Source organism: Nestor notabilis, unplaced genomic scaffold (assembly GCF_000696875.1).
Source record: "Nestor notabilis isolate BGI_N333 unplaced genomic scaffold, ASM69687v1 scaffold31380, whole genome shotgun sequence".
In the NCBI taxonomy this organism is placed as follows: domain Eukaryota; kingdom Metazoa; phylum Chordata; class Aves; order Psittaciformes; family Psittacidae; genus Nestor; species Nestor notabilis.
This window is the reverse complement of record NW_009913007.1, coordinates 11,507-36,017: the sequence shown is the minus strand read 5'-3', so window position 1 is coordinate 36,017 and position 24,511 is coordinate 11,507. Positions and strand designations below refer to the sequence as shown.

General features: G+C 44.1%; 1 protein-coding gene across 1 annotated transcript in view; it reads right to left on the bottom strand.

Moving 5' to 3' along the window:
* Positions 1-6,307: 6,307 nt before the first annotated feature.
* Positions 6,308-24,511, bottom strand: part of ABCA5 (ATP-binding cassette, sub-family A (ABC1), member 5) — a 26,609-nt gene continuing 8,405 nt past the window's right edge. The window contains exons 10-38 of the mRNA XM_010022354.1: positions 23,765-23,823; positions 23,108-23,218; positions 22,738-22,913; positions 22,205-22,324; positions 20,989-21,127; positions 20,717-20,807; positions 20,397-20,536; positions 19,051-19,170; positions 17,809-18,010; positions 17,392-17,561; positions 16,356-16,489; positions 15,268-15,405; positions 14,523-14,636; positions 14,225-14,395; positions 12,823-12,936; positions 12,467-12,604; positions 11,905-11,979; positions 11,275-11,370; positions 10,634-10,756; positions 10,430-10,547; positions 10,234-10,325; positions 9,898-10,073; positions 9,332-9,407; positions 9,147-9,241; positions 8,661-8,780; positions 8,304-8,453; positions 7,271-7,350; positions 6,960-7,015; positions 6,308-6,415 (exon numbers count right to left, since the gene is read on the bottom strand). Of these exons, the coding sequence (XP_010020656.1) occupies positions 6,308-6,415; positions 6,960-7,015; positions 7,271-7,350; positions 8,304-8,453; positions 8,661-8,780; positions 9,147-9,241; positions 9,332-9,407; positions 9,898-10,073; positions 10,234-10,325; positions 10,430-10,547; positions 10,634-10,756; positions 11,275-11,370; positions 11,905-11,979; positions 12,467-12,604; positions 12,823-12,936; positions 14,225-14,395; positions 14,523-14,636; positions 15,268-15,405; positions 16,356-16,489; positions 17,392-17,561; positions 17,809-18,010; positions 19,051-19,170; positions 20,397-20,536; positions 20,717-20,807; positions 20,989-21,127; positions 22,205-22,324; positions 22,738-22,913; positions 23,108-23,218; positions 23,765-23,823 (3,502 nt within the window). The remainder of the gene's footprint in view (positions 6,416-6,959; positions 7,016-7,270; positions 7,351-8,303; positions 8,454-8,660; positions 8,781-9,146; positions 9,242-9,331; positions 9,408-9,897; positions 10,074-10,233; positions 10,326-10,429; positions 10,548-10,633; positions 10,757-11,274; positions 11,371-11,904; positions 11,980-12,466; positions 12,605-12,822; positions 12,937-14,224; positions 14,396-14,522; positions 14,637-15,267; positions 15,406-16,355; positions 16,490-17,391; positions 17,562-17,808; positions 18,011-19,050; positions 19,171-20,396; positions 20,537-20,716; positions 20,808-20,988; positions 21,128-22,204; positions 22,325-22,737; positions 22,914-23,107; positions 23,219-23,764; positions 23,824-24,511) is intronic.

The window sequence follows — 24,511 nt, the reverse complement described above, 5'->3', positions numbered from 1 at the left end:
CAGCTGGAGTTAATAAATGGTTCTACTACTCTGTTCCCTTCACTGTTTGTTTTTGGAAGAATTCAATATTTGCATACTCCAGGGGCAATGGATCCAGAATCCATGTTTATTCTGTGACTGTTAGCACAGGGCTTATCTCCCTGGAGCACTGCTTTCCCTGCCTGGAGCTCTCTCCCGTGCTTCCCCACTGCCGCCTGCAGTTAAGGTTAAAGGCAATCTGGAAGGGATTTCTAGGAAGCACTAGGTTTTTTGCCCAGGTCTGGACTTCAGCCACTGTGAACTGGAAGCAGCAGCTCAGGGATGCTGGGGCAGTAAACAAGGGTTCATGCTGGAGTATTTGGATATCACGGAAAACATTGTGCTCTTGTAAGAGCTGCACCGACTGTCTGCAGACAAAACAAACGCTTCATTAAAACTAAAGATGGAGCAATTCTTAAAGTTTTTAGGAAATTCCAGCTAAATTTCTACCAGCTTTAATCTTATTTTTGCCTTTGGAGCAAGAAGCAAATACTGCTGGAATCACAAAGCCAGAAATTCAAACAAGTGATGCTGCCTGCAAATGCTGCACAGGCTTCATCAAGATGAATTTAACTTTCAATTAGATAACAAATAACACAAAACGTACATGGGACAAATGCCTCTACAACACCTGAGATTCAAACCTTCTGATTCAGAAAACAAAACCAAGCATAAGAAATCTATTTGGAAGCAACGGTGTTTGAGAAGCTTTAAGCCAGTTAAGATCATCGCTTGTAAGGCTGGATGTCTCTGGAAGCATTTCCCTTTCCTGGGGCTCATTAATTCCACCCAAACCTCTTGCTCTGCAGGAACACACTCCCCAGGTGCTTCAGGAACTTTTACTGGGGTTCTGTGTTTCTCTTTGCTAAGATAAACACCAAAGGTTTTTCCCTACCAAAGGCTGTCCCAGGAAGCCATGTCCCATAGAACCACTTTGTTTATTTACCAGCTCGGGGATTTCCTATTTTGCACCTCCTCAGACTTCTTTTCCCCTCTAATAAAAACCTATCAGAGCAGATGGTGATGAACTCCTAAAAGCTCTTCAGGAGCACTGGCAGGAACCTCTCGATGCTGGCTAGGAAGAAAGCCACCGGTTTTCCAATAGCCAACAATCAATCCCTGCACGTGGAGAGTGCAGAGGTGAACGTGCTCACTATATACCCTCTTGTTTGCCAGTCAGTGCAAAACCAAAGACCTGCATCTGACCCCTACGCAGCCCTAACTCCTGATAAATATGAGACAGGGTTGTACTGGCTCTTTAACAGTTTTAAACTCAGAACTTGAGGAAAAACAGCTCTAAGCCTGTTCTGCATCAAAGTTCAACACTTTAATTCATAGGGAAGTGAAGTTTGGGGGTCTGTGCTTATAGAAGCCTTTATTGGTGATGCCAAGGATGGAGGAGGGGGGAGAAGAGAGGAGCTGTTAGCTGGAAAGACCCAGAGCTCAACCTGCAGCTCTGTCTTGAGCCAAAGTATGTCAGTGGCAAGAATCAAAATCACACCCAGAAAAGCCGAATAGTTTTGCTTCTTTGCCTCTTAAACATTTTGATGTGAAGCTTAGTGTTTGCCAGAGAACAGAGCTGGAAAGTACAGCTCCTACAGCATGACACTGTATTAAAATAGTTAGGAAAGAAAACGATCACTAAACACAACCCCTGCATGAAAGTGCCCTTAAGAAAAGGAAACATGAAGCTTTTTACCTGGTAATGGGTTTTCCATTAGGAACAGGTCTCCTCCAGCTCCCAGATGCCTGGGCTCTCTGTCTCTTCGCAGCCCTGGAGAGGGTTCAATGCTGTATCACAGCCCAATGGCCTTGCTCCTCTCTAGCCTGACGTCAGAGCCCGGTCCCAGAGGTGGGAATGCTCTCAAAGCTTCTGGAACAATGACCCAGCAGGGGAGCAGCACCTGCAACCACCCAGCCTAAAGCCTGGACATATTAACGCTCTGTTTTGCAGTGTTTAACAGAACATGGGCATTGTGTGCAATACAACAGCATGTTTCTACTCGGAGATGGTGTCCTGGGGTGGGGTGAATGTGAGCTCCTGATGGGTGGCAAAGCGACCTCGTCCCTGCCCGAGCTTTTCTGGAGGAGAAACGTCACATCTCAGTTCCCCAGAGCCTGAGCAGCAGAAACTCCTTCCTTTCCAGAGGCAAATCCTGTATCTGAGGACCAGTGGGATTTTTGTTTCTCAGTTCCTCTTTGGTTTTAATACATTTAATTTTCCACTCCTTTTAATTGCTTTTCCAGCAGTTGCCACACAGCTGGAATCAGGATGGGGTTTGTTGGGTGTTCTAAAAAACAGCTTTCCAGTGGATCTGCATTCAGAACAGGCAGGTGAGGAAAACAGATAAGCCAGGAAATCCAAATGAGTGTAGAGCCACATGACAATTCAACTAGCTTAAGGAATTTGGTTGTCCTGGAACTTCAACAGCTTAAGGACTCTGCATCTGATCCGCAGAGCCTAAAACCTAAAACCTAAAAACACAAAAGCCATCTGGTTGTTGCTTAACAGAAGGCTGTAGATCTTCTGCAGCTGCCAATTTACTCATTTTCAAGGAATGAGCTTATTTAGGAGAGGAGCAGAGCATTTCCCTGCATCACTTCCCATTGGGCAACAAGGGAGGAATAGGGAAGGCGGCTCATCACTGCAGAAAGCACATCTGGGATGTGCTTCACTAAAAACCCACTACTTTTCCAACACTTACCTTGTGCCATAGCTTGCTGGCAGTACCTGGTGCAGTGTGGAGCCCTGCACATTGTCTACAGAAAAATGCCTTTTATCCCCAAAATGACACCTGGGAACTTTGCCCAAATTCAGATTGAGTTCTTTGGGGTGGTTTTCCTCCTCACTGAGGGGTTCAGGGAGCACAACCCCCTTTCATTTTGCTAAGCCCTTAACTGACCCACAGGGCTAAAGGTGGACCTCCTCCTCAGCAGTGGGTCATGCCAGTCCCACACAGCAGCCAAGTAGCAAGCAGTGTGCTTCATCCCTGCAAGACCATGGTTTCATGGTCCAGCTTCAGTCAAAGCTCTCCCCATCAGTGTCTCACCACCCATCGCAAGCGCCCATCCAGCAAGTTCATCCTGGGTTCCAGCCACAAAAAATGGATTATTATCTTCTCAGTGGGGTTGATTTTCAAGAGGATGGACGTGATTCATCCCGCAGATGCAGGACATGGTGTGCCAGGAGCACGCAGCTGCTGCAGGGTCACTTCTAGCCTGAAGTTGGGTTGAATTCATCTGGCTGCGGGCGGCTGGTCAAATCCCAAGTGTCTCAATACTGAAATTCCCTGAATTCAACTGAAAATATGGAATTATTGCAGCCTGTCAGCCCCATGCTCTGCCTGAGCCCACTCACCTGCAAGCCAGGAACAGCGAAGGCTTTTGAAACCAATCCCCTTATTTCTAGCACAGGGAAGCACACAGATGATAGAAACGCCAGCATTTAACAATCCAATCCATCTTTATTTTGGTAGTACTTTCTGGTGGAAAAGGAAAAACCTCGACTTTACAAACACAACAAAGTGGTAAAAGACAGACACGGATAAATTAAACTGCAAATGATTCAAAGTGCCCAACAGCAACAGATGGAGGAGCATTACCAATGTGTCACCTTTAGGCCCAACACCTTGCGTGTCCGCAACCAGAGTGCTGGATGTCTGCTATGCAACAAACTTCACTTCCTATACAGAGAGATTTTTAAATAAAGGCTTTTCTTGGGGATGTAGACGAAATGAGACACATTAAATTCCTCCATATAAAAATACCTTATAATATAACACCACAAAGTAAATGCATCTCCCACGTTTTGGATATACTAGCTCAGTATTTCTCACAACCACCCTGCAAGGTAACTAAGCCCATTGGACCGGGAACGGTGGCACAAACTGGACTGATTTACTCCAAGTCCCACAGTCAGCCTGAATCCAGCTGCCCTGTCTCGGAGCACAACCTGGCCATGTGTATTTTACGGCTGTGATTTGGCATGAACAAAGTCACTTAAAATTGCAGGAATAAAGCTCTCAAACCAGAGAATCCCCTGGGAATGTAATTTTGCATGTGTTTCTCCCTATTCTGGCAACTACAGCCATCGTATGATACTTTGAAAGACTTCTGATACAATCCACTATGATTACATCAATGTTTGCAGTGGCATCTTGTGCCACATTGACTCTATGTCCCCACACCAAAAAGGTCCCACCCAAACATGCAGTTCACGTAAAGAGACAAATTCTTTGCACAAATACAGTGCCACCATCGACTGGGTTACTCCAAGGAAAACAAGATCAGTACCAAGCTGAACAAATCTAGCTGCTAATGGAGGCTTTCTTAGGATCCAATTGAAACATTAGGAAATAAGAAAGTATTTGAAATAAGATGACGTTATCCAGACAGCCCAGAGCTATTTTACAGACTATTAACTTTGACTTTAAGTTCAAGGATAAAATTAAAAGAAGGCATCAAGGCTAACATGTCACAGCTGTACTTTGATAAGTTCCAGCACAGGAGATTAGGGCATATGCAAGTGCCACGGCTGAGGGCTCCCCAAAACAGGGACCTTCCCCTGGGGAAGCAGATGGGATGTCCACATGTTCCTGCAGTTCCTGGGCTCAAGTTTTAACTACAGAACAAAATCTGTACATGTTTATGCAATCTACAGGTACAGAAGAGGAAGGAAAGGTTGTACATAAAGAGTTCACATCTCCCCACTGTAAAGTAGAAACTAACGATAACAGATTTGGGCTCAACACGCTGACAAACCACTCTCAGACATGTAACATACATTATTGCCTGATAAATACAAACAGTTGGGACACAAAAGTCTGCTAATCCATAGTCTCTTGAGTTTCTGCAAGAAAAACAAGGTCTTTTCTGAGTCTAATGTGGAGATGCATAATTGATATGACTTATGAAGCCAATGTCTCGATAAAAATGCATCTCTATATTTGTTCATTGCAGAACACAATGAACTGTTAGCAATCTTTAATTTTACCTTATAAAACTAAAAGAGGTGATGATAGCTTTGTGTAGAAAACCAAAATATATATATATTTTCATACATCTGCCATATCTTAGGCTAAAGGACCACCTATTCTGCTTCTCTTAGTGCTTCTACGCAAACCAAAGGCACCATTCCTAGCAATGAGGTTGAGAATTTGGAACTTTTTCTTTTGGGTTTAACAAAGGTGAATGGAAAACTGACAGGCCAGGACAAAGCAAATGTTCCTGTGCTGAGCACACTGCTGCATTACTTACTGCTATCACAACAAAGACGGATTAGGAAATACTGTTGCACATACTTAAGAATTCACTGTCAAGGAAAAGGAAGACATCTAAGAAGGACTGTCTCTAAAAGCAACTGGCAGGATACATGTTGTTACACCCAACAAAAGAATCAAGACTTTGTAATGAAGACAGGGAATACTCACATCTCTGCAAATCCCATAACTACACAGTTATGTCTTTGTACTTTCACCAAGCAGGGGAAAGAAAGCATCCACATCTGTACACCCCTTGAACCCTACAGTGCATGCATTACGAACACCAGTGCCTCCCATAACAGCGGCAGGAATCGGCCACAGCTGCCAGTAGAAAGGAATGTGTGTGTCAACAAGTGCCATATTAGATCTGTAAAGGAACATTTTCACATTGGTTGGATACCAAGCTAAGCTTGCAGTGGAATTCAGGACCCTCTCTGCAGTGAATACCATTACTTTGGAGTGGTTTTGCCCCTCTCTTCTAAGCAAGTGCATCTTCTAAGCATAAGCAGGGACGGAGCAGCTGGTGGGAGAACAGGACCTTGCAGGGACATGTGTCTGCACAGCACCTCGTTGGGCAGGCAGCAACGCCCAGCCAAGGGCATGGGGCAAGGCAAGACCCAGTGAGCAAGTCCCACAGGGCAGGATGCTCCAACAGCAACTGGTTTTGCTCAGATGCAAGATTTCCAGGAAGGATCCCAACCTCAGCACAGCACAGCCGAGGGAGGAAGGCAGGCGGGTGCTCCTGTACAAGCCACCAACACCAGGAGATGACTGACTGCCGTGGCAGCATCTTCTTGCTCAATCTGGGAAACAGCAAGGGGAGAAGGAATTTCAGGTCAGCCAGAACAACGGTGGGGACGCTCACCGCTATTGTGGCGATATTCCTAAGGCCAGGATGGTGGAACGTGCTCTGTGCTTCCAAATATGATTTTCCTTCTCCATTTCCATGCTCATGCCCTGATGTCTGCACAGAGGATCATCACTGGCACAACACACCAGCTGCAGAGCAGGTCTGGACCATGAGGAGCTCAGAAAACAACCCTGTCTTCCTGTGTTCTCTCCCACCACAGTGTGCTGTTCAGGGTGCCAAAGGTGCTGTCCTCCTCTTCCTGCTCTTTAGCAAGCTCCACAAAAACCTGGACAGACAGAAAGGGTGTGAATACATCATGCTGCTTGTAGGAACTTTCTTAGTAGAACTCATGTTAAAAGCCTCACAAGTATCAAATGTACTGATTCATCTCCAAGTAGGAAGTTTCTAGTATTTTGGGTTAACTTGCTCCTACCCTCTCACCTCAGTTCATCAAGAGAACAGTGAAAAGGAAGTTGAACTAAGTACACACTGAAGGACATTTGTGGTCAGCAATAACTAATCCAGAATAAGCAATACTAAGCCTCAGCTTTACCCTCCCTTTCAGGGAACTGGCGGTCCCAATTCGCTTTGCAAAAGGGAATTTCAAGTCCCCAAAAGTGCCCAAACAGGCATCAGCAGAGCATCCCCACCTGCCTGAAAGCCAGGTACAGAGGACAAGCTGCCTGCACATGAGGGCTCCTCATCCCCTCCATCCACTGCATAGCCAAGGCAAAGTGAATCTACCCCAGATGCCTGCAAAACCCAAAAGACCTGCAACATCTTTGCCTGCAGGGGTTTGCTTCCACAAAGTATCATTTGCTTTAACATACCTGTTCCAGTGTTGCCTGGGAAAAGCTGTACTCCTCGATGTTAAAGGCATGTTTTACTGTTGAAAGAATTAGTAAGAGAGCATATTTAGGGTTGCTTCACTATGTGACACTGCTGGATTTAAAGTATTCTAAGGTGGTACAAGTGCTTACAATGGATTTCACACAAAACAGAGTTGGGGACAGCAAAAATAATAGAAAACATAAATCACAGATTTGGAACAGAAATGCAGAAGTGTCACCTCATGGCAAATGTGTCAGTTACGGGGGACAAAATGGTTTCTGTATGTGATGCATGGCAATTGCTTAATTACCTTCTTCCAGCTTGGAAAAAGAATGTGAAAGCGATTGTACATCTTCTTTAGGAATTTTATATGCCAAAATAGAAGCAAAACTGGAATAAAGAAACAAAGAAAATACAGCTTCAGGTGAAATTACTCAAAGCAAAAAGATTAACATCCAAGTGAAGGGATTTAAACTCATTTTACAAAGGTTAATCCAGGCATTTTGACTACTTATCGTCATGCAAGACAACAGGAATGATGCAGCTCCAGACCAGCTGGTTTACAACCCGTACCAGAGACCCAGGTTCAGGTGCATCAGCTGAGATCCCCAGAGACTGCTTTGTGTTTCATGATCTTCAGCTTGGATTCAACCACTTGTATTCTCTTATAAACTCATGAAAGAAAAATCGCTGCCGGGAACTCCTGTGGTTGTGAGGTTTTGCCTTTCAAATGAACTCAGGCAGAGGCCACAGGGTCTATTGGGACTTTGCATCATGCAGCGGATCCCGCAACACACATTCCAGAAAAGGGAGCTGCTCTACCCCACACATTTGCTTCTGTAAACTGAACTCTCCTCCAGATCACCCCCATTTGAGGGACACTTCTTACACAATGCCCCCTGTGCCCTTCTGGAGAGTTTCACCAAGCCAGACCCTTCAGTTCATACAGCAAATCAAAGCTGTTGACAGAAAACCACCCAACCCCCCCTCAAACTCTTGAGGTACCCCCAGAAAACACTGAAGCGTTTCCAGACAAGGGCCAGTGACTCAGATTTTACCCATTTCCCGAGGGCCCCAACCGAGGAGGAAGCCGTCAGGCAACAGTTATGCAGAAATGGAGTTTTGCTTCCTCCGTGCTGAACATCTGCAGGCAGGGCTCGCAGCCACCGCCTGGCAGCTTCTGCTGGCCTGCAAAACCCTCCCTTTTCTTGTTTTTAAGCCATATGTAAATATTTGTTGTAAGTTTTACTATCCTGGCATTCCCTACTTGCTGCCAAGGAACTGCTCAGAAATCAGGGGCTTGTATTAATGTCAACGTTTTCCATGTATTTGTTCAACTTCACCTTTCCTGGCGATTCGCGTTGGGGAAGATGTGCAAAATCTGGCTCTGCAGATAATCCACCTGCTGTACATCTGCTGTTTCTTTTAGTTTCATTTCCAAGAAGTATCCTCTGCCAAACTTACTCTTCAGGTGTTGGACGGTACCTATACATCTACCAGTTGCAGAGAGAAAATGAGTCATACATATTACAAGACACTCAAAAAGCAGCTTAACTCCTAACAGACCACTTTTTGCAGTTTAAAGCTTAATTTTGCTCCAAGTTTAAGGTGCAAAATAAATTGTATAGCTATATTTTTAAAGCAATATATTCTCGTTGACTGCTGTCCTGCCCTCCCTGCAGGGAGGGCTCTAGTAGTACCTGAGCTGCCCAGACACCAGGATGGCCACACGGTCACAGACAGCATCTGCCTCCTCCATGTAGTGAGTGGTCAGGATTGCTGCTCTCTCCTTATTTTTAAATGCTGCTCGAATTGCCCTCCTATAAAACATAACCAAGAAAATCCCCGAATAAAACATTTAGCACGTAACAGTAAATCCTGGTTTAGTAAGGAGAGGTTAAACACAAACCCTCTATTTTATGGAGCAATACTACTACAATTAACACCTGAATTTTTCACAAACGTGACTCAAATCTACACTTCTTACACTATTTTGAAGATTACTTTTGACTTCCAAGCTTTAAATCTCCAAGCTGTCCTGGGAGAGGACACAGATGAAGTGCACCTGGCACTAAGGATGCCTTATTCCCTGTCTATGGCTCTCCCTAGTGTTAAGAGGGATAATGCACACATAAAACTGGGCAAAGAGAGACAAGCCTGTGGCCGTCATGGCCCTGGCAACTCACCACATGTGCTGCTTGGCTTTTGGATCCATCCCAGTTGATGGTTCATCCAGGAGTGTGACCCGCGGGTTGCCCAGCATACTGAGGGCAAAGCACAGCTGGGAGGAAGGCAAAGGGACAGGGTAAGGACACCATGGATGCTGGGGACACCCCAACAGCAGCAGCTCAAGCAGCTCCCCAATACACACCTTGCGCTTCATCCCCACTCCCAGCTTCTTGGTTGTCTTCTGCAGGTGGTCTTTTAGATCCAGGGCACTTGAGATGCTGCAGAAGAGGGAGGACCACATGTGAAAAGCTGGTGATGGTTTGGCTTCCCCCTCATCACACAGTATGCAAACAGCCCCACTTGAAGGACTCAGTTACAAATATTTGGATATAAGGTATTAAAAGAGCAGAGCAATAACAGAATTGGAGCTGGGCACTTCCATACAAAAACCACCTTCCCCGTGTCCCACAGGAGCCAGTGGTGACAACCCAGAAACAGCTCTAAGTCCTCAACCCCCCATCCTCTGCAAGGGTCATCCAGAGCCCTTCATAACTTTAAAGAGAATATGAAACTGCAAATACCAGTTGAATTTCGCATGGTTTAATCTGTATCTCCCAACCTACAATTCACACTAGCTGAATTTGCTGAAAAGACCCAATCGAACTTAAAGGAAAAAAGGATTGCATTAGGGAAAGCGGGAAAAAACCTCCAACAGCCTCTTAGAAAAACATAGCTAGACTTTAAACATTCCTATAATAAGCTACTTACCGCTTTACGACTTCCTTAACATCAGATGGACTCATTCCTTTGATGGCACCATAAATTTCAAAGTGTTCCTGCAATGTAATATCTGGCCAAAGCGGGTTGGTTTGAGGACAGTACCCCACAAATTTCACTGAGTCATCTTCACTGTGCAGGCCAAAAGCATCATCTCCCATCAGAACCTGCGAGGAAAATGCACAGACCTTACTCGATATTGTAAGTTTCAGAACCGGTTTTGTAAAGTCTTAGCAAAAAACACTTGGGAATGCTTGTAACAGTAATAATAAAAATAACAATAATAATAATATTCATTTTCTGTTTAGTTTGTAGCACGTAACGTACTTGCCCACTGGTTGGCTCAATCTCTCCAACAAGCATATTGATTAACGTGCTTTTTCCAGCTCCATTGGGTCCTAACAAACCCAGTATCTCCCCTAAAGGAAGGAGAACATAAAACATTGCGATGAGGTCAGGTAAATGGATTCAAGAGTTGTTGTTGTAACTACAACAGCTCAACTGCAAGTAGTTGAAATCCAACCTTTTTTTACGCAGAGAGAAACATGGTTCGTTGCCACTTTCTTTATTTTTCTCCCCAGAAGAAATTCCTTTCTTTCATCAAACTCTTTGTGCAAGCTGCTGACCAGGATTGCTGGCATCTGGAATTGGAGAGAGAAGAGGATGTGGATCTCAGCAACTCTGGGAAACCTCCAAATCAGGGTTCTGGGTAGTGCCACAGCGTTACCTCCTCGCTTTTGGGGCTGCTCAGCACTTCTTGGACTCGCAGCCTCTCTGCCTTCACATCTTCATCTTCGTTGTCATCACGTGGCACATCTGGAAACTTCCAAGTTTTGGCTTTGGTAAAACACTTTCTAAGGGGAAGAAAACAACATGATGCTGCTGCTCAGCATCCAGCTGAGATTCGCTCGTTGCTTTGATGCAGAAAGCAACTTGTGTTTGTCAAACCTGGGAGTAACACGTTTCTGCAGCACATCTGAAAGCCCCAAAAGAGCAGAAAGAGCTGGCAGTGACTGCAACTATGCCATCTTCATGCTGAGCTCTTTGTTGGGGTATGGCATCTCTAGCCATGCAATAGGAAAGGAAGTTCCCCTATTTTTATATAGGTGATATCCTTACAAAATTCCTAATTTTGCAGGAGTAACTTAAAGGAAGTAACTTTAATGCACTTTAGTGACTGAATTTCAGACAACTAAAACTAGGAGAGCAAATTCTGCAGACACTTGGGATGGGATATAACCGAAGGTATTACATTTCCTGCAGCACTCCCCATAGCTATACACTCCATACTCCAGTTTCATCAACACCACCACTTTTAAAACCAGCTCCATTGGATTATTACTTTTACAAAGTCTATTCAACAGAGACAGACCTGAAAAATGGATCCTCTCTCACTGTCCTCCCTCCATTCTTCAGCTCGAAACACCGCAGTAGGAACAGCCACACGACACACTGCAAATAGGGCTAAACCAGACAAATACAGTCGTGGTTACCTGGAGTGCTGCTGGCTCTCCAAGGCTGGTGACCCTATAGATAACCCTATAGGTGATCCCACCAGTGTTAATGAGCAACAAGAAGCCCCAGCTCTTCACCACCACAGAAATGCTGATGTTTCCAAGAAGATGCTGCTCAGTGGGTCAACGCTGAGCATGCACAACCAGCGTCTGTTTAGATTTAGTAGCAATTATTTGGGGTTTTTGGAGAGAGGAGGGACTATCCCCTGCTCCAATTCTTGCTCATGAGCATGGAATCCATAATAATCAGGATAAATATTGCCACCATTGATAAGGCTGCTGAAGCAGATGTTAAGCTGGTAAGTACAGCAGCTTTACTCGTACTGTTCACACCGCAACAGGTTGCAAAAGCTGTGGGCTCCAGCAATGCTCAGCATTAGATCAAACCTTTACTAATAAAGAAGCCTGAACAGAAGAGGCATCCCAGCAGGAGCTGGTAATTCTCTACAGCAAATATAGCAAATAACCAAATAATCATGCTTACAGCTAGAACTGCTACCAGGAGCCGGTCCCACGGGTCGTAGTATCCACTGTTCTTCCGCTTGCCTTTCCATGAGACCTGACAACGAGGGAAACATACTCAGGTAAAGAATCACCTACCAGAGCCTGCATATTCTACACCACACTTTAGTCTCCATCAGTCATTTAAGATACGCTGCTCAAGCAATTTGAGCTCCGCAGAGACCTTGCTTGCACGAGTTCAACACCACTAAAACTCCACCAAAGTCCCTGGGGCTGCTTCTGGTATAAAGCCACCAGCTCCCAATTAACCCATTTCCCATCCCTGGGTTTGCTCAGTCCACAGGCTGAGAAATACATGGTTTTCCTGTAGATATTTAATGGAAGACTTGCTCATTTCCTCATTTTAGAATTGCAACACTTCACTTTCAGGATGAAGGTGATTTTTAACCACCAGTTGCTATTTTTCACATGTTAAATAGCTACAGATGACGTTACACCACTGCTGCTCCGTTATCATTACAGACACCCACCCAACCCCAGCCATCAGCAAGTGCTCTGGAGAGGATCTCCTATGTCCTCCTTACCTTTATAAAACAAATCAGGCAGCCAATAAGGGGATAAATGGGAATGAAGATGGAGAAGACATAATGCAGGACGGTGGTTACCAGGTAATAGTCCAGAAAAAACGCCACTTCGGTGACAACCGTACATAGCAAGGCTGTCTGTACAAAAGGAAAGGGGAAAAAAGTTAATTTTCATTTAGTTCAGGCTCTCTAAGCAGAAATAATCTAATCTGAGGTACATTTTTTAAAGCTTTTATCATTCAGGTTATGCCACTAATTCACATTAGTGAATGGTTCAGATTTCTTGTGCATTAAGGACACGCAGCGCACTAAAATAACTATGGCTTTGGAGATAACCAATCTTCCTGGCTACTCACCACTGAAAATATGAATGACCAAAATTCTTTTGTATTCTGGACTTTTTTAAACGTGAAGGAGACCACATAAGTGAAGAGCACGACTGATGGGACATAACCAATCAGGCAGAAAATCTGCAACGAGAGGAAAGGTTTCTCAGGAAAGCAAGAACCCAGGGGTGGATGTTCTGTGTAACTGGAATTACTTCAGTGGGATTCATAACTCTGGATTCATCTGTGTCACTTAATTTGATGTATTTTGTCACCTTGGTACATACACACTATTAAAGACGTAAATAAGAGTGTGTGGATAGGCAGGAACCTCACTTGCTCGGTTTCCTTTAAGCTATTTCCCAGTGTTTTAAATAACACAGGCACCCACAAATGTTGACCTCAAGATTTTAGCAAGTATTAGGAATTCCACCTTCAACCTCAGCATCTGCACAGGAATGAAAGCAAGGGTAAAGGCACTTGGAGATAAACCAGCCCTGCAGCGCAACGGTCACATCCCAAACCTGATTAACTCAAGAGCTCTGGGAAAGCAGCGAGGAAAATCTGATTCTTCTCAATTACAGCCAATATCTCAGGGAAGCCTGCACTGAATATAAAAAGACATGAATACTTGTAGCCTCTTCATTCACATACTTCAATTCGTTGTGGAGCTTCTCTGTGTTCAAAGTCACTGTAACCTTGTCATTAGCAGCATGCTGATGCAAAGGGAGCAATTATGAATCAGCAGCAAAGAGCACAAAGCAGACTGAGCAGGCAGGGCAAAAAAGGATGGAGTGTTTCCTTGGAAGATCCTTGTATGTTAAAGCTCCATTTTGTTCCAGTTCTGAATGAAACTCCTAAATGTGAGTACTTTTCCCCGTGAGAAGTAGTACTATTTTGCCTCTAGTGCAGCATGACTGGTGCCTCTGCTCCAGCAGCCTTAATTAAGCATTTTTATAGAATCACAAAGTGGTTTGTGCTGAAGGGATCTTAAAGTTCATCCAGTCCCAATCCCTGCGACGGGCAAGGACACCTTCCACTAGAGCAGGTTGCTCCAAGCCCCTGTGTCCAACCTGGCCTTGAACACTGCCAGGGATGGGGCAGCCACAGCTTCTCTGGGCACCCTGTGCCAGCGCCTCAGCACCCTCACAGGGAAGAGCTTCTGCCCAAGAGCTCATCTCAATCTCCCCTCCGGCAGGTTCAAGCCATTCCCCTTGTCCTGTCCCTACAGGCCCTTGTCCAAAGCCCCTCTCCAGGTTTCTTGTTGGCTCCTTTAGGCACTGGAGCTGCTCCAAGGTCTCCCCTGAGCCTTCTCTTCTGCAGGTTGAACAAACCCAGCTCTCTCCATCCTAAGAAAACCTAAACCCTTGTAGAAACCGACATAACCACCCTCTCACATCCTCACATGTGCTCCGGTCCCCACTGCACTCACCACAGCAAGGAACTTGCCCACATAGAAATAAACACCGTAGTGGAAGGCGAAGAGGCTGCCTATCATCAGGATAAGGATGGAGAAGAACAGTGGGAGGTCAACCACAGCTTGCCCTGTCCAGTAAGCAGAGGGATAAAGCCCTGCTATCTTCAGCTGCGTGTATGCTTTGATCTGCAATGGGAAAAGAAAATACGTTGTAAATTAAATGTTATTTAAAACACCTCTTAAGACTTTTTCCTCCAAATCCCAAGATTTTTAAGTTCTTGTGCACACTCTGAATCAACACCCAGGAGTTTACCTTATGGTTTTCTGCATTGTCCATGGCAAAATACGGTGGCATTCCAGTTATGATAATTCCCAGCAATACTGCTTCAAAATAGATCTCCAGCCTGAAAATTGTGTCTGGAAGGTTCTGAAATATAAATCAGATTTCTTCAGTACTAGAATGTGTGTGACCAAAATAAATGCATTTAGAATTGGAACATGACTGTAAATGCTGATACATATATTCTGTGTGTCTCAAGATCATCTGAGCCACAGCAGTAACAAAAACACCTATGGAAGTTTTTGGAGTATTTGTAAGCACGTCTAATAAACTCCTAGGGTATTTATGTCCTGCAGCAGGTCCTATTCTCCCTTAAAGGCCACCCCAGCTCTGCATAGGAGGCAGCAGACCTCCAGCATCCTCACATTCAGCCTCCGAGAATTGCAGGTAACCTGTACCGAACCTGTAATAAATTCCCAACAGAACATCCTCTTTTCAAGCCCCATTTTCCTCCTCTTCCACAAGCTGCAGGGAAAAATCCTGACACCTTTCATCATAGAATCACAGAATGATTTTGGTTGGAAAGGTCCTTAAAGCTCACCCAGTTCCAACCCCCTGCCATGGGCGGGGACACCTTTCACTAGAGCAGGTTGCTCCAAGCCCCTGTGTCCAACCTGGCCTTGAGCACTGTCAGGGATGGGGAAGTGTCCTCTTTATGTCCTTCTGATGCTTTGCCACCTACCCTGTGCTTACGGGTGATTTTTGCTGTGCTGCTCACCTGAATGAAGGGGTTGCTCCAGATCTGAATGCTCTCCGTCACGTTTAAATTACGCAGGAGTAGATTGCTGATGATGTTCATTAAAACTGGCAGGGAATGCACCATGGTACTGTTGAATACAACTGTGAAAACATAGTTCTGGAAAGGAAAGTACGTGCTGGATTAATTCTTCTGCACAAAGGGTTAATACCCTGAGAGGGGTCTCCTATGGGCTTAACTAAACCTGAACATGAGGACAAATGTTTGCACAATAGAGGATGCTTTGCAGGAGGCTCTGGGCTGCTCAGGGTGGCTATAACACATCACCTTATTCAGGAAAAGTCATGCTCACAGAGAACAAATTATTTGGGATAAATTCCCAGAATGTTTTGTGCAACTGTGACACTATGACAAACGATGCTCCAGACAATTATAGTCCGAAAAACAAAACCCACAACAACCCACACTCGTATGTTCTTCCTAATGCACTTGGAAACCAGACAGGCACAAATTTACATTAGCTAAGGGCTGCCCTGTCACACTGATATTAACAGTTTGCAATGAATAAAAATGGAAACAAGAGACAGAGCTGACATGTTGCAAAGTAGATCCTTTGCTTGGGATTAAATATGACCCCAGTGTTCAAATCTGTTTCACACTCCTCCAGTGACCATATTGAAGTGAATACTTAAAATCCAAGAAACTCATTTTCTTTATACACAAGAGCACAATGGAATTACACTTCTGTCAAATTGTATAATTCAACCAGCATAAGAAAAAAAAAGAAATAAACCCCCTGCCAGGTCTCTTGTGAAGTAAAATATTTCTCTTGGCTATTTGTATCCTTGGGAGGAGAAAAGGGGATGGAAGTTTTATTGGTCCACCATAATTTTCATTAAGGAAGAACATGTATTTTGATAATTGGATAATATTTCCTTTCTTTTTATACAAGTCCTCTTGACAGCCCTCTTGTACAAGCAATATTATATGATATTATTTGATTATATGGCTCTATATGTGCCTTTCAGTCTGGAGAACAACAAACCTGGCCTCTACCCAGCTGCTTGTCTGGTCTTTGGGATACGACTGAGCCAGTCTGGCTGTCTTACCTGTCTGGATTCAAGGTCAAATACATTTAAAGCTGTGCTGTGAGGTGCTACCGAGACGTAATCACTGTCATTGAACATCTCCAAGAGGATATTCATGCTCCCAAGAGAGTGGACAATGTCATCAATACTGGATTCTGGTGTAAGACAGAGGAAACAACACAGAATCGTGGAACTGTTTAGGTTGAAAAGACTGTTAAGATCGTCAAGTCCAACCACTAACCCAGCACTGCCAAGCCACCACTAAACCATGTCCCTAAGCACCACATCTACATGTCTTTTAAATACCTCCTCATCACCAGCTGGGAGTGCTCCACACAGATGCATTTTCTCACTGATACAACCCTATGATGAAAGATCAGCTTCCTCACACATGCCTACCAGAGTCCTCTGCTATTCTCAACAACATGAATGGCTTTATTTTGGCTTCCCACTCAACAGCCTCCAAAGAACTCAAGAAAATGTTATGGTTTTATTCTCCAATGCATTTGTGCAAGTCAAACACAGTAGAGCTGCCAACAAGCATTATCAGGATACTCAAAGTTTCAGTTGAGCAGACAATTAGCTAAAAGAGCAGGAAACCAGCAGCACTTTGATATGGTGTCCAGAGAAATTAAGTTGTATTAAGCACAAACTCCTGGTAACTCAAATGGACACATTTCTATTGCCTAGATTGCTGCTACACACATTTAAAACATCCCAAGTTGAAACAAAAAGGAATTTTCCAGAATAGGAGGATTTTAATGTTGATGTATCTAAATGGCTCTTGGGCCAGTTTGTTCATATGGGTCATTTTATGACATAGTGACCACAAAGCTACCGGAGACAGGAGGAGGAGGAGGATATCCAAACCAACCCCTATGGCATGAAGGATACTCACTCTCTACCACCTCTGGGTGCTTGGAAACAATTCATTTGGGTCAATTACAAGGAAAAGGTTTGTCCCCAGCCCCAAAAGCTGTACACACCATCCTTCCCCACCATGTGAAATGTTACATTAAAGAGAGAGGTGCAGACAGGAGCATCTCTGCCTTCCTACCTGTGGAGTTCTGCAGCAGGAGGCGACTCCTGTACTTGTGAGAATTCTCTCCGGGCTTCAGCAAGTACAAATCTGGGGAGAGTTTGATAGCAGCTACAGAGTTTTTGATGATGTGGTGTATGAAAAACAATAAAATCTGAACTACAAGAAAAATCAGGAAAAGCAACAACCTGAAAGAAAGAAGTTTGGGGCTTATTAAAATCCAGTGAATGCCAACCTCATTTCTATGCATGCTATGAAACATCACCTCCCTCACCCCCAAAAAGCATGCATTCAACAGTAATGGATAGCATCATACTTACTGGGTTTCAAATATAACTGTGGGGATAAAATTAAGCACAACTTGCCCTTTCTCTGGTGTCATTCAAACAAGTTTTGAGTATTTTGGTATACAAACAAGAAAGCCCCAATACTTACATAACTCTCACACACTTATTTTCCCGCTTGAGACTAAGGAAATGAACTTTTGCTATGGTGGAAACCTGCTTCTTCCAGAGGGCTGTACTGCTCATTGCTGGTGCCTTTGTCTCCGACAGCATCAGGAGGCTCTGCTCCATATCATCAAGGGATTTTGTATCCATTTCATCCTGCACTTGCTGGGAATTGAACACGCTGTAATCTGAAAAAGAAGAGAGTGAAACTCTACAACGTGATGCTCTGGCAGAACTATGTGATTTGAAATGGTAGGGCTGGAGGAAGCTGGGTGGCCAGTTCCTGCCCCTTGCTATTGCAGAAGCCATCTCATCTCAACTTAACCCTAAGGTCAATGACACTGATCTACCCAAAGCTCTGAATCACACACAGAGCAGATGATACAAATTTCTGCCGCTCAAAAGGTGTATTCACCCCGATTTCTCACCATTAACCTACGTATCATGGAATCACAGAATCAGCTAGGTTGGAAAAGACCTTTAAGATCATCAAGTCCAGCCTTTATACACCACTATTATTCAGTACCAGCATATTCAGCTGCTAAACCCTCTTACATCCATGCAGAAACTTTGCAGGATAGTTTAATAGTCTGTATCACACAGAGAGCTCTAGAAAGATTAAGATAACTTAAACCATTCAAAGTAAACTTAAACCATTCAAAGTTAACATCAAAAGAAGAATTGATTCATTCTGGAGTAATAGTAAGTGATCCCAACCTTTCATTTGAATTCCAAAGTTAGTTTAAAGGAGAGGAAAAACAGACAAGTTCATCTATTTCAGCCTTAAGTGCAGGCTGCCAATATTACTGCTCATGCAGAAAGTTGGGAATAAGTTTTGCACTGTGCATTTGCAACTGCTTGGAAGTAAAGCTCCATTAAGAAAATAAAGCCCATTTTAAAAAGCACCACTGTGAACTAAAGAAGATGTAAGTACACTGGATGAAAAATTAATTACTGCAGACATAGCAAGTAAAAAGCTTTTGCCCTGGATCCTCCCAGAACCACTCCACACCCAAAACCACTGCTTTTCAGTGGGGTTTTTGTGTTAAATATTTCAAAAGCCTGGAACTGGTTGCGAGACCAGAGGAGCTGCTGCGCTCTGCAGGAGGACTTGTTATTCTTGCCTCCAAGGCAAAACTCCTCCTGGCAGTGACGTGGGCAATTCTACATTAACTAAGGCTACAGCAAATATGAGGGAAAACAGGAAAATAGCTGCGGTCCACCCTACCTGCTTGATCAATCTCTGCCTCAACCTCCAGCTTCAGGTAGACATCCTCCAGTGTCGTCATTGAAACGCCATAGGTGATAACGCCCAGGTGGGAATGAGTGTCGAGGTCAGAAAACAAGCCTAGAGACAGAAAGGAAGCATTCTGCTCTGAAATAGGGTTACACCGTCTCCCAAGAGGTCTTCAAGCACACTAGAGGCATCCCTAAAGCTTTCTGCATGGTGGGAAAAAGGAGGTAAGGTGTGAATGTGGTTGCTTAATTACAAAGACACAGGTCATAGCTTGAGAACTGAGGCTGGGATAAGCTCTTTTTAGCACTAAACTTCAATGTCTGGTCAGAAATGGGCATGTTTTCCTGAAGCTGCAGTGTTTGTGAAAAGCACCTCAGCACCTTGAATCTCCTGGGCTCAGAGCTGCCTCCTGGCTCTCACCAGGAAGTGAAGGACTTGACAAAACGAGGAGCTTCGGAGCCAAGGTCACACTGAAGGGAAAGGCAAATAGGTAAAATGGGAAGAGCAGTCGGATGCCCAACGATGCTCATCACATCTCCACAACTCCTTCTGCCCCAGTGGCTGAGGAGTATTCCCAACCTCAGCTTCTCCTGGAAACAGTTTTGGGGAATTGATTCAATCCTGCATAAAGGTGCCTGTTTTTCCAGAAAGTTCACACAGTGTCTGCTAGAGGTGAAGCTAATAAATTATTAACTGATTAAATGCAATGGGGGAAAAACCCTTGATGAAATAAGAGCCACAAATGCACATCAGTATTGATTCTCCCTTAGCTTTGCACAAAGAGGACACTGTTTACTCCATATTTCTTTTCCTGGGAGGTGACCAAGGAGCCCAGGGTAGGACTGATCAGGTAACTGCTGCCATCTAGTGAAATCAGCACATCTGCTCTGTGCTCCCTCTCACAGTGAATTTTAAGGCAGTGACGCGATGCTCTTTGCGGCTCACAACAAGGGGGATTGATTTTGGTAGGACTTTCTGGCTTCCTGTTGGAGGCTAAGCTTGCTCATTAAAATGCTCTCTGATAAGATGATGCTTCTGCAGGACAAGGGGATTCTTGGACAAAGGGGTCTCTTCATCCTTCTGCTAACAGCATCTCCCCAGCCCTCGCTGTCGGGTACCCGCATGCCTCTTAACACACCACAGCCCCCTCGGAGAAGGCGATGAGGTTCTCACTCACCTGAGACCTCACTGACTGAGCATCAGCCAAATAATGAATACATATAAAATCATATAAATGCAGAAGTTACAACTTAATGAGAATTGGAGGTTACAGCCACGCTTGATGGGTATCTCTTCTGCAGCCATTCAACCCTACAGCACAACAGAACCATTGGTACCTGCAAATTTGTCCATGTCCTTGAGCGGCAGCGTGTACACAAGCTGCTCATCGTTCTCCTGGAGCAGGCTGGCTGCAGGGATGTGCTGTCGTATCAGAGAGGTTGTAGCTTCTGTGTTGCAATAGGCATCAATGTGCATGCTAAGAAAACAGAGGGAATCGGGTTTTAAAGCTTTTCCCCTTTCACCAGCATAGAACTGTCAGCCAGGAGAGCACCAAACATTCAGTACAAAGGGGTTGCTGTATTACAGATTTCAACAAAAAGCAATTTAAAAAGCAATATGTGATGTCAACATAACAGGTATCACACAAAAAGAATACCTCAAGCGGTAGCCAATTCCCCATTTGCTTTTGAGAAAGAGAGAGGATCCAAGGCATTTTAACATCCCTTGAGAAATCACAGCTTTACGATCTAGAAATAAAAGTCAAGGACCTTGAATAAGAAGACTGAATTTTGCTTCAAACCCTCTGTATTTCACATAGAAGTGTATTCCATGGCTAGAGAAGCATCACTTTCTGCTTTATGATAGGACTGTCACTGATGGACTGCCTCTGCCCCAGGTTGGTACCCAGGGGATGGCAGCAGGACTCACCAGCGAGGATATCCGCTTCATCCATGAAGTGGGTGCTGAAAACCGTCACACGATCCGCTTTCCTGTTTTTCAGGAGGTTCCAGACAATGTGCCGTGAACACGGATCCATCCCTGCGGTTGGCTCATCCAGCAGCAAAACCTGAGCGCAAAACCAAGAGCATCTTTAAAACCACATTCACATACAAGGTATTGACCTCAGGAAATCCTGCCTAAGTAACAAACACAGGGCTTTTTGCTTGAAGCCTGCTAATTAGTCCTCTAAAACATAGAGGAAACATCCTAGAGTAAGCAGGGCACCTCCCTTCACTATGATTAGAATAAACTCATCTCCTGTTGTGGCAAATGGGAAAGTCAGAAGAGTATGTTAATGCCAGTCTGTTTTATTCTGTTTCTAATACAACTGTATGTAGCTATGGATTCACTCCTCCTATTAAGGGACGGTTAAACTCATACACATGCTTTTAAAAGCACAGCGAGCTGTCACACCCATCATTTTAAAATACAGATCTAAAAGCATTCCCCATTCTTAGAGGCTAGAAGTAATAAAACTGTAACACAAAAAAGAGCTCTGGCTCTGTCCCTGCTCTGAGTACCTGGAGGCAAGGAATCTAGAGAGGGAGTTTTGACAAGGGCATGTAGTGACAGGACAAAGGGGAATGGCTTTAAACAGAGGAGCTGTGGCTGCTCCATCCCTGGCAGTGTTCAAGGCCAGGTTGGACACAGGGGCTTGGAGCAACCTGCTCTAGTGGAAGGTGTCCCTGCCCGTGGCAGGGGATTGGAACTGAATGAGCTTTAAGGTCCCTTCCAACTCAAACCAGTTTGTGATTCCATGACTCTATGGATTTGCAAGGAAAGTCTCTGACAGGTTCGCTCCTGGGAGCTACATCTTGCCTGTCAGAAACAACATAAAACTTGTCATACTATTTATTTCACAAGGAGATCAAATCCAGAGCCACTGCCATTACTTAAGCCTTTAACATCCTTAAGTATAAAGGTTGAGCTATTGAAGTGATTTTAATTGTTTAAACCATAAGCAAAGAGAAAAGGAGCAACAGATGCTTAAAGTAACAATCTCTGCCTGTTACTTATTAGTAGCATTGTAATATTATTACATATATAGTACTGCATCTTATTAGCATGGTTCTGACAAGACACACACCCTTAGGGAAGAACAGGGAAGAACATACCAAGTGAGGAACTTCACCATCACACTCACCTTTGGGTTCCCAAGAACAGCAACCCCCACTGACAGCCGCCTCTTCTGCCCCCCACTTAATTTCTTAGCTTGGTTGTCTCTGATAGGCTGCATATCCAAATCCAACAGCACTTTCTGCACCTAAAATACATACAAAACACATTTCTTGTTAAAAAAAGCTGTAAGTTTTTTAACCATATTATTAATAATTACACTCAAATTAACTGTTCCTAATTCAGTGTATCCAAACTGCACACCCTGCTAACAAACCTGTACGTCCAGAGCAGGGTCTTAAGCTCCAGCAGACCTGAAGAACTTAAAAGGTATCTATGGTAGAACATAAATGCTGTGATTTAAAACATTTCGTGAGCATTTTAGTCTCCTAGAAAAAACTGACAGTTTATCTTTGTAAAAATATCTGTCTGTACCTCTTTGTCTATTGCACTGTCGGGCAATATTTCCCTGCAACTTGTCTTAAGGAAATCCCTGCCCAGTGTAAAGGTATTTTGTCATACAGGTGAAAATACAGACAACATCTGTGTGCAGCTGATTACCTCTTGTATCAAATCATTCTGAGGGATTCCTTTAATTGCAGCAAATATGGAGAGGTTCTCTTCTACTGTTAGTATATCAAAGTGGATGTCAGACTGAGGGCACACCCCTGCTATCTGTCGCACTTCGAGCATCTCATCGATTTCAGAGACTTTGTGCCCATAGACAGAGACAAACCCTATAAAAGAAAAGCCAGGAGCAATCAATGTGTTTTTACTGCCAGAGAGCAGGCTAGCATGGTCACAAACCTAAAGAAGGCTCTTCCAGATGTTATCTAAAGAAAAACATAGTGCATCCTGAAATACCAAAGGTCAACAGCTTTGGTTTTCTAAGGCAGGATGCTCAAGGTCTCTTAACACTGGAGAAGCTCACCATCTGTTGGTGGACACAGCCCACAAAGGATGTTCATCAGCGTTGTCTTCCCGGTCCCACTGTGCCCAAGCAGAGCTGTGATCTGACCTTCATAGATGTCGAAGGATAAATCTGGTCCCCGAGGCAGGCACAAGAGGAAAGGGAAATGTTAGTGATGTGCTCATGGTAGCTGGAGCTGGCTCCTACCACAAAGGTACATTCAAATACTAACATATGGGATATGCATTTAGGCTCTGCTTGAGGGAACACCTTACCTCCATGCCTTGGTGGGGCACAGCACTGCTGGGGCTGGGACAGTCCCTGCACCACTACAGAGTGGCTGTGTTTAAATGCCATATAGGCAAATTAAGATGAAGAGGTCAAGGAGATAGGGCAGGGAAGAACATACCAACAATGACACAGGCAGAGGAGCAATGGGACAGTATCAGTGGGCTTCCTTTGGTGATGGAAGGGCTCCCCTTTTGGGGTACCATTTTTAACAAGATTACCCTCAATACCATGGGAGGACACATACAAGCACATCTTGCATTCATGCTTTAAGGCCCAGCCCCACAAAGAGAACCAAAAAGCCCAAACTGAAACACAAAAGATCACTCATTAATTCAGGTATCGCTCCCCGGCATCTCGTAAGCAGCTAAAAAGCTAAAGAGTTCTTACTTCTGAGAGCCTCCACAGTTTCCCCCTTTTTCCTGAATGTTTTCTGAACACAGCTGATTCTGAAAGAAGACATGTCATTGTATAAACTATTTTAGGATCTTTATATGTCATTTTGAATGATCAACACTTGGCAACAGTCATAACAAGATGATCCTACTAAAATAGCACTAGACATGTTAAAGACCCATAGAAGCAAGTCAAGAGACAGGATATCTTGTCACAGAACTTAGTCCATCTCCACCCTGGTATCAGAAGACTTTTCCTTGTCACCTTCTAAGGTATCTCCTATAATGACAGACTCAATTATTCCAAATCTGTGTTTCTTTCACAAATCACAACAATGCACTAGAGGTTTCCCAAGCTAGAAAAGACAACAGCCACTCCCCAATAATTTCACAATACAACAAAAGACTCAACAGATAAGATATACAAAAGAGGTGTTAGTAGAATGGACTCCAAAGATGTGATTACTGATAGCTATTGATCAAAATTAGGTATCTTTCTCTAAAGAAAGATCTACCTCTAAACATCTACCTTCCTTCCAGCCCCACTATTCTCCAAATGAAAAAACCCAACTGGTTTATCTGAAGGCACTATGTGAAGGATGTGTTTTGGAAGCCTGGCCACCCTGAAAATGAGGATGGGGAGTGGATTACAGGTGTGAAGAGCAGGGAGGAGAAGCAAGTATAAAGAAACCAAAACCTGTACATGTAAAGATGACAAGATAGGGCAAAAATGATGGCAAGC